The 16,531-nt window shown below is 57.3% G+C and overlaps 1 protein-coding gene across 1 annotated transcript in view; it reads right to left on the reverse strand.

The window, feature by feature from the left end:
* LAMC3 (laminin, gamma 3) overlaps positions 1-16,531 on the reverse strand; it is a 125,767-nt gene that overhangs the window by 78,037 nt on the left and 31,199 nt on the right. The window contains exons 3-7 of the mRNA XM_011971197.1: positions 14,283-14,587; positions 8,592-8,722; positions 4,555-4,721; positions 1,124-1,312; positions 929-1,046 (exon numbers count right to left, since the gene is read on the reverse strand). Coding sequence (XP_011826587.1) covers positions 929-1,046; positions 1,124-1,312; positions 4,555-4,721; positions 8,592-8,722; positions 14,283-14,587 — 910 coding nt within the window. The remainder of the gene's footprint in view (positions 1-928; positions 1,047-1,123; positions 1,313-4,554; positions 4,722-8,591; positions 8,723-14,282; positions 14,588-16,531) is intronic.

A 16,531-nucleotide genomic window follows, 5' to 3' on the forward strand; every position in this document is an offset into this window, starting at 1 on the left:
AAAAAAAAAAAAAAAAAACAGAAATACTGGGCATGGTGGTGCACGCTTGTAATCCCAGCTACTCAGAAGGCTGAGGCAGAGAATTGCTCGAACCGGGGAGGCAGAGGTTGCGGTGAGCCAAGATGGCACTGTTGCATTCCAGCCTGGTCGACAAAGCAAGAATCTGTCTCAAAAAAAAAAAAGTGCTTCTAAATTTATCATAGCTTTCTTGTTTTGTTTGTTTTTTGACCACTGTATACTTTCTCAATCAAGTGATGGCAAATGTGTTGGGGTAACGTCCGGACTCCAGGAGCCCCTGCCCCTCTTTGCCCTCAGCTGTCCCACTGGGTCCCAGACTCAGCGTACCCGGATGACACTCAGCCTCTCCCACCCCACTCCCCACACTGCACACCCTGCTATCCAGAGGCCCAGAGAACCCCGAGGGTCAGCCTTCACCCCTTCTTCCTCTTCGACCCCCTGGTCACCATGTCCTGTCAGCTCTTCCTTGCACTGGGCTCTGGAATCTGCCCTACTCTCCTTCTCCACACTCAAATCCCCATGCAGGCTGCCCAGGCGTTCCTGCTGCAGCCTCCACTCAGCCTCCTCCTCACCCACTCCTGCTTCCCACCGATCCACAGCTCCTCCGGAGGTCCCCCGTGCCCCCCGCCCCGCCTCAAACACCTGTCCTTCCCCTCTCCCTGCACTTATGCAGCACCTCCTGCAGGAAGCCTGCCCTCCACCCGCAAGATCCGCTGAGCTGCCACAGGGCTCAGCCTGGTCTCATTATGGTCTGTTTTTGTCTCTTGGCCTCCCCAGTCCTCACCGGGATTAAGGTGAGGTAGCTGCAGACAGGAAGGGATGGGGAGGGGAGGCACTACTGACACCCTGTCCCTCCTGCTTCTTGTCATTCCGTGCAATGTGTCCATACTAGGCCGCCCCTCGCCCTCACCTGCAGCCTCCCTCGCTGAGCGAGTGGAACCCGGGCAGACAGCGATCACACTTCCAGCCAGTCACGGTGGGCTTGCAGGCGCAGGTGCCTGTGTCATCGCACTGGAGGTGCAGAGAGCCTGGGAGAGGAAGGGCACAGGGCAGTGAAGGCCAGGAGGGGCGGGGATTGGAGGCTGGGGATGTGGAGCCCACTCACCTGCCGAATGGCAGTCACAGGGCTGGCATGGCATCCGCGGGTCCCAGTGATAGAAATTCTCCTGACAGCGCTCACAGTGTGGCCCGGCTGTGTGGTCACGGCAGTGGTGACAGCGCCCGCCGTGGCCTGTGCTGCGGAAGAGCTCCCGATCGAATGTGCATTCCTCGGAGCGGCCACTGCAGTTGCAGGCTGTGGGCAGGAGCGGGGAAAGGTGTGTGAGTCCCCCGTGATGTGGTAGGAGGGGGCATCTGTGCCAGTCAGCCTCCCTGTGCTACATGAGCAGGCAGTGCAAAGAGAAGGGCAAGAGCATGGTCCAGAATGGAGTTCAGGCCCAGCTTGATCAAGGTTAGACACTGCTCAATTGATTTTCCAAAACAGGACACGCTTAAGAGCAAAGGGGACACCGTTAGTAAATACACCGAAACAACAGGCAGAAAGAGGACCCTCCCAGGCAACCAGGATATACACACAGATCGATGGGCACTGATCAGAGGCTGGCTGCCTTCTGGAGCGGCAGCATGGCTCACTCCAAAATCTCCTGTAGGTCCTCCAAGCCATAACAACAGTGTGAATCTCACTATTGTGTGAGGTCACTCAGGGGTACAGAAAGCACAAGTCACCTTTCATTTCCCCATTAAATCATGTTTAAAAGTCTGTGTGCGGGACTGGCTCTGTCTCGGCTCCCAGAGTGAGCTCAGGGGTGCATCCATGAAAGGTGCAGAGCCACGTACACCTGCCGCCCTCATGCTGCCCACAGGCCAGACGGCAAGCAAGCAAGCAAACCCCCTGCAGGTGCAGGGCTGGGACAGGAGAGGCGGGGGGCTTTGGGAGCCGAAAGAAGGGGCCCCTGCGGCTGTGCTGGGGCGGTGGGACAAGGCTTCCCAGAAGAAGTCACAGCCGTGGCCGGGCACGGTGGCTCACGCCTATAATCCCAGCACTTTGGGAGGCCGAGGCGGGCAGATCATGAGGTCAGGAGATTGAGACCATCCTGGCTAACATGGTGAAACCCTGTCTCTACTAAAAATCCAAAAAAAAAACAAAATTAGCCGGGCGTAGTGGCGAGTGCCTGTAGTCCCAGCTACTCGGGAGGCTGAGGCAGGAGAATGGCATGAAGCCGGGAGGCGGAGCTTGCAGTGAGCCAAGGTCGCACCACTGCACTCCAGCCTGGGCGACAGAGCGAGACTCCGTCTCAAAAAAAACAAAAAAAGAAGTCACAGCCGCGCTGAATCTGAAGGCTGAGCAGTGAGGAATAGGCCAGGCAGAGGAAGAGGAAGCGGGAAGGGCATCACAGACACGGGGCAAAAGCCCAGGGGATACCCCACATCCAGAGATAGAAGCATGGCCTGGTGCGGGTGTGCCATGAGGCTGGCTGGAGGCGGCATGTCGTGTGATGGCAGGGAAGCGGGGACATTGTGCAGTGGGGGCCTGCAGTGCAGAGGCAGTTGTGAAGTCAGAGGCTAGCAGAGCTTGCTCCAGGGAAGCTGGGCTGCCGTGGTCAGTGGACATTAGCTGGGAGCAAAGGGGGAGCCATGGGAAGGTTTAAGCAGGGGATGGATGTTATTAAATTTGTCCTTTAGAAAGCCCTGGCCCAGTGCCATGGCTCACGCCTGTGATCCCAGCACTTTGGGAGGTAAGGTAGGAGGACTGCTTGAGCCCAGGAAGTTAAAGACCAGCCCGGGCAACAGTGAGAGCCGATCTCTACAAAACATTGCTTGGCATGGTGATATGTGCCTGTAGTCTCAACTACTCTGGAGGCTGAGGTGGGAGGAACACACACCCAGGAATTCGAGGCTGCAGTGAGCTATGACTGTGCCACTGCACTCCAGCCTGGGTGACAGAGTGAGGCCTTGTTTCAAGAAAAGAACCATGGCTGGGCGTGGTGGCTCAAGCCTGTAATCCCAGCACTTTGGGAGGCCGAGATGGGCGGATCACAAAGTCAGGAGATCGAGACCATCCTGGGTAACATGGTGAAACCCCGTCTCTACTAAAAAATACAAAAAACTAGCCGGGCAAGGTGGTGGGCGCCTGTAGTCCCAGCTACTCGGGAGGCTGAGGCAGGAGAATGGGGAGGCGGAGCTTCCAGTGAGCTGAGATCCGGTCACTGCAGTCCAGCCTGGGCGACAGAGCAAGACTCCGTCTCAGAAAAAAAAAAAAAAGAAAGAAAGAAAACAGCCTTAGCTGCAGGAAGGGGAGGGTTGGGGGCATGGAGAGCAGGGAAGAGGAAACTTTAGGTGTGCAGGGAGAGGAGGCAGTCCCAGGCCCAAGGCATCGGCTGCAATGGACAGAAGTTAGACAGACTAGAGTGATGCGGATGGGCCAGAATTCAGGGCTCGGGGCTGTCTCAGCTGCGGGTGAGGGTGGGGATGAAGGGTCAAGCATGAAACCCTGGCTCCCAGGCTGCTGACTGAGAGACACAGATGTGACCACACGGCTGAGGACATGGTAGAAGCAGTCTGGCCTCTGTGTCCCCACCGCGGAGACAGCAGCAGGCTGGGACGGTGGAAGCCAGCCAGCACAGCTTCCTTGGCCCCAGGACTCCCTGGTGGAGGTAGGCCAGCAAGGGCAGCTCCTGCAGACAGCGCCCCACCCTCAGAACAAGCCCCCCACCCCCCCGGCCCAGCCCGGGTTATGGTCACCAGTGGCCCAGGCCCAAGAGGACAGTGGGGCCCAGAGGCCAAGCTGCCCGCCCAGCGAGCCTGGCGGGCCTGTGAATGAAGATGTGTCTCCTGCCAGCAGCACCAGCACCAGCTGGGATCCAGCACCCAGCAACAGCGGCTGTGCATGGAAAGCCTGGAGGAGACCAGGCTGTCTGGGCACAGGGTGGGTCTTGCAGCCGGCGCCGTAGCCAGAAGGGAAGTCAGGGGGTCCCTGCTCTTGGCCTGCGTCCCTGGAGAAGACATGATGGCATCATCCTCTCTCCAGCGCTTCTCTGAGGTTAGGTGGTCAAAGCCACATCGCATGGGGGCTGGGACACCAAAGGGCTGCCTGGGGGCCCGTGGAAGAGTCTGGGTGGGCTGTCAGCACCCCCTTGCTTGTGGGGTAGCCTGGTTCTGATTAACAGCTGGGGTGGGAGCGGTTAACACAAAGAAGTCAGTCAGGGACCTTCCGGCCCTCCCACCACAGGCGCCTGTGCATGGGTTTGTTCCAGAGCTCACCAACACAGTCAGTTCTCTGTTACTGCTGCCCCCAGGGCACATAGTAGGTGTTCAGTGAGAGCCAAGATTGAGCTACTTAGTGGAGGACAGACCGAGGCTTAAACACACCCCCTCCCCAGGCTCCCCTTCCGCTCGTCCTCATCTGTGCAGCAGCAGAGAGACCCCGAGCTGCCCCCCAGGCGTACCCAGGAGGAGCCACTACTGTGAGGTTTCGGGGGAGTTCGTTTCCCCACCTGCAACAGCAGCCTCAGGTCCCTGATGCCCCGTGACACTCACGCAGACACTCGTGGGCGGCCTCAGCGGTGCCCCGGGCCCACGGACGGTCCTGGAAGAAGGGCAGGCAGCGCTCACAGTCCGTGCCGGTGGTGTTGTGCTGGCACCGGCAGGCCAACTGGCCCGCCGCGTCGGGGCCACACTCGCTGGCATGCCCGTTGCACTTGCACCTGGGAAAAGACAGGGAGGAGGAAGGGGACCCGCAGGTGCCGGCAGGGCAGATAAGGGGTTAGTCACCAGGTAGCCCCTGTTTGCAGGTGTGAGCGAGACTCCACCCTCAATCTTGGCCCTCACTGAACACCTACTACGTGCCCTGGGGGCAGCAGTAACAGAGAACTGACTGTGTTGGTGAGCTCTGGAACAAACCCATTCCATCTTCACCAGCCTGTTACCACCCCCATATAATGGATGGGCAAAGTGAGGCACGGAGAAGCTGCCCAAAGCCACCAGCTAGCAAGTGCCCGCCACAGAAAGCTTCCACCTGGCAGGAGCCCCACCTGGGGGCTGAGAGGGACCCAGAAAGAAGTCACCTTAGTTTCCCGAGTGGAGAGTGGGCCGGCAGTCACAGCGGCACAGGTGTGGGGGGCTGAGGGGACTGCCTCCAGCAGCTATCCCTTAACGGTGTCCCAAAGGGCAGGAAAAAGGGTACCCCAAACAGGGACAGCCCCCGAGTCCCTCCAAATCCCCTGTAAGTCTATGTCTGATATGGTTTGGATCTGTGTCCCCACCAAATCTCATGTCAAACTATAATCCCCAGTGTTGGAGGTGGGGCCTGCGTGGGAGGTGATCGGATCATGAGGTTGGAATTCTCCTGAATGGTTCAGCACCCTCCCCACTCAGCATTGTAAAGTGAGTGAGTTCTCACGAGACCTGGTTGTTTAGCAGTGTGTGGCTCCCGCCCCTCCGCCCCACCCTGTCCCCTGCTCTCTTACTCCTGCTCTGGCCATGTGATGGGCCTGCTCCTTCTTCACTTTCCACCATGATTTTAAGTTGTAAGTTTCCTGAGGCCTCCCCAGAAGCCAAGCAGATGCCAGCACCATGTCTCCTGTACAGCCTGTGGAACTGTGAGCCAATTAAACCTCTTTTAATAAATTACCATCAGCTGTGCGTGGTGGCTCACACCTGTAATCCCAGCACTTTGGGAGGGCAAGGCAGGCGGATCACCTGAGGTCAGGAGTTCGAGACCAGCCTGACCAACATGGAGAAACCCAGTCTCTACTAAAAATACAAAATTAGCCAGGTGTGGCAGCGCATGCCTATAACCCCAGCTACTTTGGAGGCTGAGGCAGGAGAATCGCTTGAACCCGGGAGGCAGAGGTTGCAGTGAGCCGAGATCGCGCCACTGCACTCCAGCCTGGGCAACAAGAGCGAAACTCTGTCTCAAAAATAAATAAATAAATAAATAAATAGCCATCTCAGGTGTTTACAGCAGTCAAGAATGGGTGAATACAGCATCTTTGAGAGCAGCCCCGGCCCGTGTCCCCATTCCACACACAGGGTCAAGAGACGGGTGGAATCAGGCAGGAACAGGGGTGCCCTGGGAGCCCGCGGCATGCTTTGCAGAGACTGACTCTGTGAGTGATTGTCCCTGTCCCGACCGCTGTCCCTGTCCCGAACTGTTCAGAGGCCATGGCTTCTGCCCCTGGCCAAGGCAGTAGCTTCTCCCTGGAGCCTCACCGGAGGTGGCAGGGACATTAGTGTCCCCATTTCACACAGGAGGCATCAGGCTCAGGCCTTGGAACTGACGGATGCTAAGTGGCTGAGCTGGACCTGAAGCCCGTCCTCACCGACTCTACGTGGACCCTGAGCTCCCGGACACTCCTCTGTGGCCACTCGGTGGCTCCCCTAAGCCACATTCCACGCTCTACCCTCTGCGGGTGTTGACCAATCGCCAACTGCTGTTGGGACTCTAGGTGCTTTAGCTGATATGGGGACACAGTGTGTGGTAGGGGACACAGTGTGTGGTAGGGGACACAGTGTGTGGTAGGGCACGTGGCACGGCTTCCACTCAGGGCCCAGGTTAGGCAGGCAGCACCTCAGGGTTTCTTGGGGTGAAGCAGGCACCAGGCAATCCTGGGACACTGATCACCAGGGAAGTGACAAGGGACTGCCCCTGCCTTGGAGGGGATGCTGCAACCCGCCCACTGATCCGGGAAAGGAGAGTGAGACCCCAGGGGTTCCACTGTGAACACAGGTTGTTGGGGCCACCTGTCCCCTGCCATGAGCAGCCAGCTGCGGTCTGAGGGTCGTCTGGCTCTGGCAGCTGGAACCTGGATGTCCTCTGGCCCAAAGTTCCCTGACAGCAGGCACTGGAGCTCACGGCCGCCTTCCCTGGGGAGCTCCTCCCGCTGACTCACATAAGGGGGCAGGTTGGAGCAGGGGGATCCTCATGGCCGTAGGGGCTCTCAGTGACGAGCCCTGGCCTTCCCTGGAGCTCACACACCCAAAGCAGGCATTTGAGCCTCATGCTGCCCCCTTCTCCATCTCTCTAATGCCACCCAAGTGCCTCTGAACTGTGGAGGCCCAGAGTCCGGTGTCATCCCCGCTCCCCACTCCCACAGCCCATGGTTCACACACACAGAGCTGTTTCCGTCCTCAATCGCGTTCAGACCCATGCTCCCCCTACCCCAGCCCTCTGGTCCAAGCTGCCACCTCCCGCCCTGATTCCTGACATTCGACTTCCTCTCTCCTCTTATCCGCCCTACTTGGCTGTCAGGGGTTTGGGGATGTTTTAAAAATCTGACTGTTACTACCCTGACCAAATCGTTCCACAGCTTCCTCTTGACTGCCGGGTGAGGCTAAACCCGCCCAGGCCTCGACACTCTGCCAACCTCTCCACGTCTGCCTGCCTACCCTCCACCCAGCCACACTGGCCGTCCCCTGGTCCTCAACCCCAGCCTTCCCACTCCCGGGTCCCGTCTGCAGCGCCAGCTCCTGTCCTCCCTGAGCCCAGGCACATGCTCTCCCTTTCCTCCCCTTCCTTGTCATCCTGGCGCGGGCTGATGTGTTCACTGGGGAGCAATCTGATCAGTGTCTGCCGTCCCCATGTGACTGGGGCAGGAAGGCACCTGTTTTCCTCTCTCCTTTCAAAGAAACCTGAGAAACATTGACATGGAAGATGTTTGTGCCTCCCTTGTCCCACAGCCCTCCCTGGGCACCCACTGCCAGGTGGCCATGTGCAAGACAGGCCCTGGGACTTGAGGTGAGAGATGGGCCTCTTCCTCCTGGGCAGCCCCTGCTTCCTGGAGGGGACAGATGTTGGAGTAGAGACAAACTGCCCAGGGCACTGACGGGTGCTAAGGGTGTGTAAGACCAGGACCAGGACCAGGGGCCAGAGAGGAGCCAGTAACATTCCCATACTAGAAAGGGGAAAGGGGCTGTGGCTCATGCCTGTAATCCCAGCCCTTTGGGAGGCCGAGGCAGGCAGATCACCTGAGGATGGGAATTCAAGACCAGCCTGACCAACATGGAGAAACCCGGTCTCTACTAAAACTATAAAATTAGCTGGGCGTGGTGGTGCACGCCTGTAATTCCAGCTACTCCGGAGGCTGAGGCAGGAGAATTGCTTGAACCTGGGAGGTGGAGATTGCAGTGAGCTGAGACTGCGCTACTGCCCTCCAGCCTGGGCAACAAGAGCAAAACTCCTTCAGAAAGAAAGAGAGCGAGAGAAGGAAGGAAGGGAGGGAAGAAGGGAGGGAGGAAGAGAGGAAGGGAGGGAGGAAGAGAGGGAGGGAGGGAGGAAGAGAGGGAGGGAGGGAGGGAGGAAGGGAGGGAGGGAGGGAGGAAAGAAGGGAGGGAGGGAGGAACCTCCAGGCTGAGGGGACAATGGGCACCAAGACCCAGTGTGTCTGGCACATGGCAAATCAGCTGATGCAGGGGACCCGGCAGGAGGTGGGCTGGGTGGGGGCCCCCAGGGCCTTGAACGGCAGGTGCTCCCTCCCCCTCCCCTGGGGCACACCTGGCTTCTGTGCCCCCGCACTGCAGCCACCTTCTGCTCTCGGGTCTGGGTCCTGGAACCCTACCTCCCTTCTCCCGCCTACCTGCCGCCCACAGAGAAGTCGGACACGGCATAGTAGTAGGACTGGAGCACCTTGGGGTCCTTGAAGATGTCATCCCCAAACGTGTTGAGCCGGTCTAGAGAGATGAGGAGTTCGGTGCTGGTGACCCACTCCTGAGGCAGAGGGGAGAAGGCGCCATCAGCAGGTTCCCGAGTATTTAGTATTTACCCCCATCACTCTGCTGGCAGGTCCAGCTGGCTGCCCCAGGGGCTCCTGGGACACAGGGACAGGCCAAGCTCAGGCCAGTTCTGAGAATGCTGCAGAAATAAGGAGGCTGTGCTTTGGGGGTCACCCCAACCTGGGTGCTAGGCCACCAATTAGTGCAACTTCATTCAATGTCTTAGAGCCTCCATTTTCCCATCTGTAAAATGGAACAAAAATAGCACTTCCCCTACGAAGGTGTCTGGAGGAGGGTAGCCAGTGTCAGCGCTGGCTGTGAGGTCGGGCCCATGGTCAGGAAGCAGCTGAGGTTTGGCGGGGACAGGGGTCGAAGCAGCCCACTGAAGACCCCGCTGTGCAGGTCACCTGGCTTTTCCCAGGGGCTCCTGCACCCCATTCCAGGGATACAGCTGGGGGACGGTGTGCCCCCGCAACCTTCTCCCCTGCTCAGTGGGGCCTGGCGTGGAGCAGGCCCTGGGTTTCTTGGCTTCTCACATGCTGAGGGTCAGGCTCTTGTGGACAGGTCACCTGCCCCAGCTGACATCTCTTCCACGAGAGCAGGGACTTGTGGCCCCTTGTTCTCGCTGCTTCCCCAGCCCTGGGCTCTGCCTGGACCTAGCAGGCGCTCGAGAAATACCTGCTGATTCCTGAATGAGCAGCTTCCCCACAGAAAAGCGTGGAGGGGAAGTTGGGGAAAACCCACGTGAAGACTGACATTTTCATTTGCCTGCTGTTACCATCAGCAGCGGCTCCAGCTGAATATTAATCAGCGTTTTGATTCCGCCCAGGAGCCCCTGCTTTAGCAATCAGGCCCATCAGTACAGAAAATGAGCTCCTGGCAGGTCGTCTTTTTGCCCCAGCGTGACTCAGGCCTGCAGCCCCTCCTGCTCCCCCAGAGCTCGGCAACTGGAGCTACTGCCAGTGCCAGGCACCCGGGGACTCTACCGGAGGATGCCTCGGCCGGGAAGAGGGGTCCAGCACCCAAACACTAAAGTGGCAGCCTCTGCACCAAGCTAAGCTTGTGTTTGAGTTCGCAGGCCCAGATCACCCCAAGATGCACTTCCCAAAGGTCAGCGTGCATTCAGGGATCTGGTTAAAGTGCAGCTTCTGATTCAGAGGTCAGTGGTGGAGCCGGGGAGCTTGCATTTCTAACAAGTGCCCAGGTTCTGATGCTGCTGGACTGGCTGCTGGACAAGGAGCTAAGGCCTGGGGTGCGGAAGCCGGGCAGTCCAGAGCTGAAGGCACTGCGATGCTTCCTTCTCCAGAAAAAAGCGCCACCTGGAGAACTCAAACCAACTGGATGTCAGAGCTAGGAGGTGCGGCGGCTACTGACGCATATTGTGTGGTTAGCGCTCGGGCCTCACAGTAACCCTGGAGTAGGTATTGTTATTAACCCCATTTAGAGATGAGGAGACTGAGGCTCAGAGAGGGTAACTGTTCTGTTCCAAGTTGCACGGCCCATGCATGGCAGAGCCGGGATTCTGGTCTACCTGATCCCAGGGTCCCAGCTTTAACCACTAGGCTGGTCTGCCCCAGCTGTGTCTACCCCAATGCCCTTATCATGCCAGTGGGGCCCAGAGACAGCAATGACCTGCCCAAGGTCTCCTGCCTCTGCTTCCTGGCCTGTGATCCAATCCATCAGTCCGCAAGGACAATGGCAGTAAAGGAGTGGGGTCAAAATCTCTGGGACATAGGATGCACACTGGGAGAGAGAAGCCTTAGCCTCAATTGCAGGGGGCATGTCTTGGTGCCTTAAAGGTCATTTTAGGGCCCGGCACGATGACACATACTTGTAATCTCAGCACTTTGGGAGGCCGAGGTGGGCAGACCCCTTGAGACCAGGAGTTCAAGACCAGCCGGGGCAACACGGCAAAACCGCGTCTCTACTAAAAATACAAAAATTAGCCAGTGTGGTGGCGCACACCTGCAGTCCCAGCTACTTGGGAGGCTGAGGTAAGAGAAATTGCTTGAACCTGGGAAGCACAGGTTGCAGGGAGCCAAGATCATGCCACTGCACTCTAGCCTGGGCAACAGAGTGAAACTGTCTCAAAAAATAAAAAGTCATTTTAGGGCAAGCCCCACTGAACCCAGGCACTGGAACTCCAGCTTAAGCTACAAGTAGGTGCTGGAGTTGATTCTGGATGGATCCCAGGACCCAGGTCGTGGTATTAAGGAGAAGCAGGAGGTGGACAACTTGGGCTGTATGTCCAAGGGGTGCTCAGGCGGCCACTCAACTCTGGCGGTCTTACTCTGCAACAGCCAGGTCGGCCTTCTCCTCCAAAGTCCTAGGCCGCTCCATGGGGGTCAGAGGGGCCCAAGACCCAGCAGCCACATCCTTCCTTTCAAGCTCTGTGTCCTCTGAGAAGGCACCTGCCCCCTAAATGCGTCCAGGGGAGCATCAGGAGGAAAGAGCAAGGTAGACTTGCCTCTCTTTGTCCTGCTCTGCTCTTGCTTTCTTTTTTTTTTTTTTTTTTTTTTTTTAGACGGAGTCTCGCTCTGTCGCCCAGGCTGGAGTGCAGTGGCCGGATCTCAGCTCACTGCAAGGTCCGCCTCCCAGGTTTACGCCATTCTCCTGCCTCAGCCTCCCGAGTAGCTGGGACTACAGGCGCCCGCCACCTCGCCCAGCTAGTTTTTTGTATTTTTTAGTAGAGACGGGGTTTCACCGTGTTAGCCAGGATGGTCTTGATCTCCTGACCTCGTGATCCGCCCGTCTCGGCCTCCCAAAGTGCTGGGATTACAGGCTTGAGCCACCGCGCCCGGCCTTTGCTCTTGGTTTCTATCCAGAAGCAGCAGGGGAGGCATTTCTCAAAAGATCATCTCTCCATCAGGGACAGTGTCCAGAACACACGAGGCAACGAGACAGAAAACCTCCAATGGCCAAGGATGTCCCCGGGGTGGTGGCTGCACAGACGCAGGTGGGAGCAGGGGCCGGCCCTCCCTGCCTGTCTTCATCTGATCTCAGCTGACGTTTTCTAACCTACAGAGTTTTGGAGCCCATGGAGAAGAAATTGTAATTTGTAAACAAAATCATGGTGACATGTGTACATTTTTAGTGGGATAAGCAGGGCCTGGAGGTCTGCAGATGTGGTTCTGTGTGATAAAGGATTTGGCTTGCCTGAAGAGGGGCCTGGCCCTTTGCCCTGGACCCAAGGGAGTCACCTCCATATCCTTGGATGTCCCACCTGGTAAGAGTGACTTCCCTTGGCCACACTACACAGTCTATGCCGACAAATTGATTTGCGGTGGGGGCCTTGGGCCACACAAAATCGGCTTCATCTCTGGAGGGGCTGGAGACAGGTCAGCCACACAGGCGGTCAGCTGTGTCTACACTGCCAACTTCCAGTAAAAACACTGGATTTCAGGCCAGGTGTGGTGGCTCACACCTTTAAGCCTAGCACTTTGGGCGGCTGAGGTGGGAGGATCGCTTGAGCCCAGGAGTTTGAGACCAACCTGGGCAGCATAGTGAGACGAGGTCTCTGTCTAAGAAAAAAAAAAATTGGCTGGGCACGGTGTCTGAAGCCTGTAATCCCAGCACTTTGGGAGGCCAAGACGGGCGGATCACGAGGTCAGGAGATCGAGACCATCCTGGCTAACACGGTGAAACCCCGTCTCTACTGAAAAAAAAAATACAAAAAACTAGCCGGGCGTGGTGGCGGGCGCCTGTAGTCCCAGCTACTCGGGAGGCTGAGGCAGGAGAATGGCGTAAACCCGGGAGGCGGAGCTTGCATTGAGCTGAGATCCAGCCACTGCACTCCAGCCTGGGCGATAGAGCAAGACTCTGTCTCAATAAAATAAAATAAAATAAAAAATTAAAAATTAAAAATAAAACTCTGGCCTTCAAGGTTGGCAGTATTCTGTGCACACGGTCACATGTGGCTCTGGGGAAATATGTGCTGTGCGTGTGACTCCACTGCATTGGGAGAATAGCTGGGCGCTCAGAGCCTGGTCCCTCCTGTCACCTGGCCGTGCGCCTCTCCCCTGGCTGATGTTAGCCGGTAGCCTTTCATTGCAAAAAATTACAGCTCTGAGCCTCACAGCTTTTCTGAGTTCCGTGAGTCCTTATAGTGAATCACTAAACCCAAGGGTGGTCCTGGGGACCCCGACACAGCCGGCTCCACGTGTTCTCGTGCTGCACATTGCTAGCAGGATGCAACTTCTTTTTGGGTCTCAGTGTCCCCTCTGGAAGCAGGATCCTAACCCCGGTTCCCTCGTTATCCCAGATGGGCAAAGGAGATGCTCTGAAAGTCTGGAGGGGAGGAGAGGGCAGGTTCCCCGGGTTCAGACACGTCTCGGGTCCGAACCCGGGGAAATGGACTAGAGCAGCAGTCTCCAACCTTTTTGGCACCAGGAACAGGTTTTGTGGAAGACAATTTTTTCCACGAACGGGGTAGGCAGTGGTTTGGGATGAAACTGTTCCATCTCAGACCATCAGGCATTAGATTCTCATGAGGACATGCAACCCAGTTGCTCCTGGGAGAATCTGATGCCACAGGCAGCTGATCTGACAGAAGGCGGAGCTCAGGCTGGAATGCTCACCTGCCCGCCGCTCACCTCCTTCTGTGACTCAGTTCCTAACAGGCCTCGGACCAGTACCAGTCTGCAGTCAGGGGTTGGGGACCGGTGGACTGGAGAGCCGCCCAACACACTTATGTGTAGATGAACAGCTATGGACACACAGTAACGTGGACACAGATGGGTGCCAATACCGGCAGGTCCACACACCTGGGTGGACCTGTGTGGGCTGAACTGGAGGGCCCTGAATGGACCGACATGGCCACAGGCCTGCCGTCCTCTCTACCGTGAGGACAAGGACGGGGAGCTGTCATGCACGCATATCTCCAGAGCATGGGTGGGTACGCCCTACGTGCCAAGCACCACACTGGTCACAGTGTGTGCCTTCCCGCCACCCCACAGCGGTCTCTCCAACGTGGCAGCCACAGGTCACATGTGGCTATCTAAGTTAAAATGTATTAAAATTAAATAAAATATAAAATCCAGTTCCTCAGCTGCGCTGGCCACATCTCATGGTGGCTGGCGGTACCACATGGGACAGTGCAGCTAGAGGTGCTTTCCATCATCACAGAAAGTGCTGCTGGTCAGCCGGGCATAGTGGCTTACGCCTGTAATCCCAGCACTTTGGGAGGCCGAGGCGGGTGGATCACTTAATGTCAGGAGTTCAAGACCAGCCTGGCCAACATGGCGAAACCCCCGTCTCTACTAAAAATACAAAAAAGAATCAGCCAGGCGTCATGGCAGGCACCTGTAATCTCAGTTACTTGGGAAGGTGAGGCAGAATAGCTTGAACCCAGGAGGCGGAGGTTTCAGTGAACAGATATTGCACCACTGCACCCCAGCCTGGGCGACAGAGCAAGACTCAGAAAAATAAAATAAAATAAAATAAACATGGGGTTTTGCAGGTCCCCCACCCTGTGTGTCCTGGCACATCAGACCCTCCTATTGCCATGACCCAATCCCAACTCCGTCCCGACGCCCCAAGCCCCACTCCTCTCTGACCTGCAGCCCAGGGCTCTCCTCGAAGTTGTAGGCGCTGGGCCGGCCCTCCAGGGTGGAGAAGGCCACATTGCCCCCACTCAGCGGGGAGATGTCGCTGAACTCGGAGGTGCAGAAGGCCACGCGCTCATCCTCGCCAGGGCGCAGGTACTGGCCCTCGGGCCGGCCGTAAGTCTTCTGACAGGAGGCACTGTAGAACTGGTAGGGCTCCCACGGGCCGTCGGCGCGGCTGCGCTTGTAGATGGCGAAGCTCTCAGGGCGACTGGTGTGGAACTTTAGCCTCACATACGTGATCTCGTAAGCCTTCCCTGCAGCCAGGAAGACAGGGCCCATTTTATGGAAGGGGTGGGAGGAATGGAATCCTGGTCCAGGGAGGGCAGACGGCTGTACTGCATGCACTAGCGTGGATGGATCGTTGGAAGCTGTCTAGAGCTCGGGACAGGGCATGCCACCCTCCATTCGTGATGCCTGTTGGGGCACTGGGAAGGACAATGCCCGCATGCTTCCCAAGTATTTGCTGTTCCTTTTCCGGGTCAACTTGCCACCTTGCACAGGAATCTCCGTTGCAACACCCCTGACAGGCAGCCATCTCTTTTTGCTCAAATATCTCCAGCAATGGGATGTTGCCACATTCTAAGAAAGCCCGCTCTACTGTTAGAAAGTTATTTCTTTTACTGTACCCCACCAAAGCCGATCCTTGCATTGTGCCTTCGGCCTCATTCCCTTGCAATGACTACAGATCTCCTAATCCTCACGAAATCCTCCCTGGACCCCTTATTGCTCCAAGTTTCTATCTTCCAAATTTCCCAAGACAGGTGTAAATCCACTGCCCCACAGCCTCATCTCCCAACTCAACCTCCAACCTACTCCAATTCAGCTTCTCTGGGCCACTCCACAGAAGACACTGTACTTGCAAAGTCACCTCACTCACAGCCCCCCGTGGCCACAGCCAGGGGCCCCTGATCACGCCTCCTTTCCTGGGCCTCTGATCATGCTCGTCACCTCGAAAGTCGCCTGTCCCGGGGCCTCCACCTGCTCTCCTCTCCCTTGCCTGCCTTGGCCTCCTTCTGAGCCCCTCTGCTTGCTCCCTGAACCCCCAGCTTCCAGCGGCCTCTCCCTTCCCTGGGCTTTAGCCCCACTCCCCCACATGCCTGCGACATCCAGTTGGGGGATCTGCAGGCTTTAGGCACCTGCCTGCCCTGCGCTCCACCCTGGAAGCATCCTCAACAGCGGACCTGACTCCATCACAATGACTCAGCTACCCTGGGGTAGGAAGGGTGGCTGTGGTAGAGGGAAGGGGGTTCCCAATTCCTCCTCTTCCCTCATGGGATGTCAACAGGCAATGCCTAAAAAGAGAAAAACCCCGACGCAGCAGTGCAGGCACAGGGCTGGGAGATAAGGATGCATCAGGGAACAGAAACGGCTCAGACAGTCAGACGGAGAGGGAGGCTGGGGTGCGGGCGCGGGAGAACTGCCGCCTTCCACAGTTCGAGCTGGGAAGTATCTGGCGTCTACGCTGAGAGTGGGTATGATTTCAATAATAAGAAGGAAGTACAGCCTGAATTTAAAAGGCAATTTCCCCACTGCCTGAAATGCCACCATCTCCCCCTACCCTCCTACCTTAAGGACTCCATCCAGGTACCCCCTCCTCGCAGAAGCCCAACTCAACCTTAAGCCCTAATCCACACCTCTGACATCCCCCTAAGACAGGGGAGGGGGCCTCCTGCAATGTGACCCTACAGCTAGCCTCTTGCAGAGTTACCTGCTCAGCGGTGGCTCCCCACCCTGGACAGAGCTCCTCATCGTCGGCACCAGGTGTCTCTTTGGTAACCTCTGCCACCCCAGCACCTAGCAAGGTGCCTGACACCTGGCAGGCATTCACTGAGTGTTGGTGCAGGAACGAATGAATGAAGGGAAGAATGGCCCACACAGGGAGTCCCTCCTGCATCTCTATCGTTGGCAGTAGCCTCTCACTCCCCAGAGCAGCACAGAACTCACCCAGTCCCCTCCCCATGGCCGGCTTTCTATTCTCTGATCCTTCCATCCCTGGTCCCAGAGATCCCCAGGAGGCTGCCCACTGCCATCACCATCTTCCTTAGGTGTCAAGGACAAGCCACCCTAGTCCTCTGCCAAAACATGTTCACTCTAGGTAAGAGCTAAAAGGCTGGGTGCGGTGGCTCATGTCTGTAATCCCAGCACTTTGGGAGGCCGAGGCGGGTGGATCACCTGAGGTCAGGAGTTCGAGACCAGCC

The sequence above is a fragment of the Mandrillus leucophaeus genome, unplaced genomic scaffold (genome assembly GCF_000951045.1).
Source record: "Mandrillus leucophaeus isolate KB7577 unplaced genomic scaffold, Mleu.le_1.0 Scaffold99, whole genome shotgun sequence".
Taxonomy (NCBI): Eukaryota; Metazoa; Chordata; class Mammalia; order Primates; family Cercopithecidae; genus Mandrillus; species Mandrillus leucophaeus.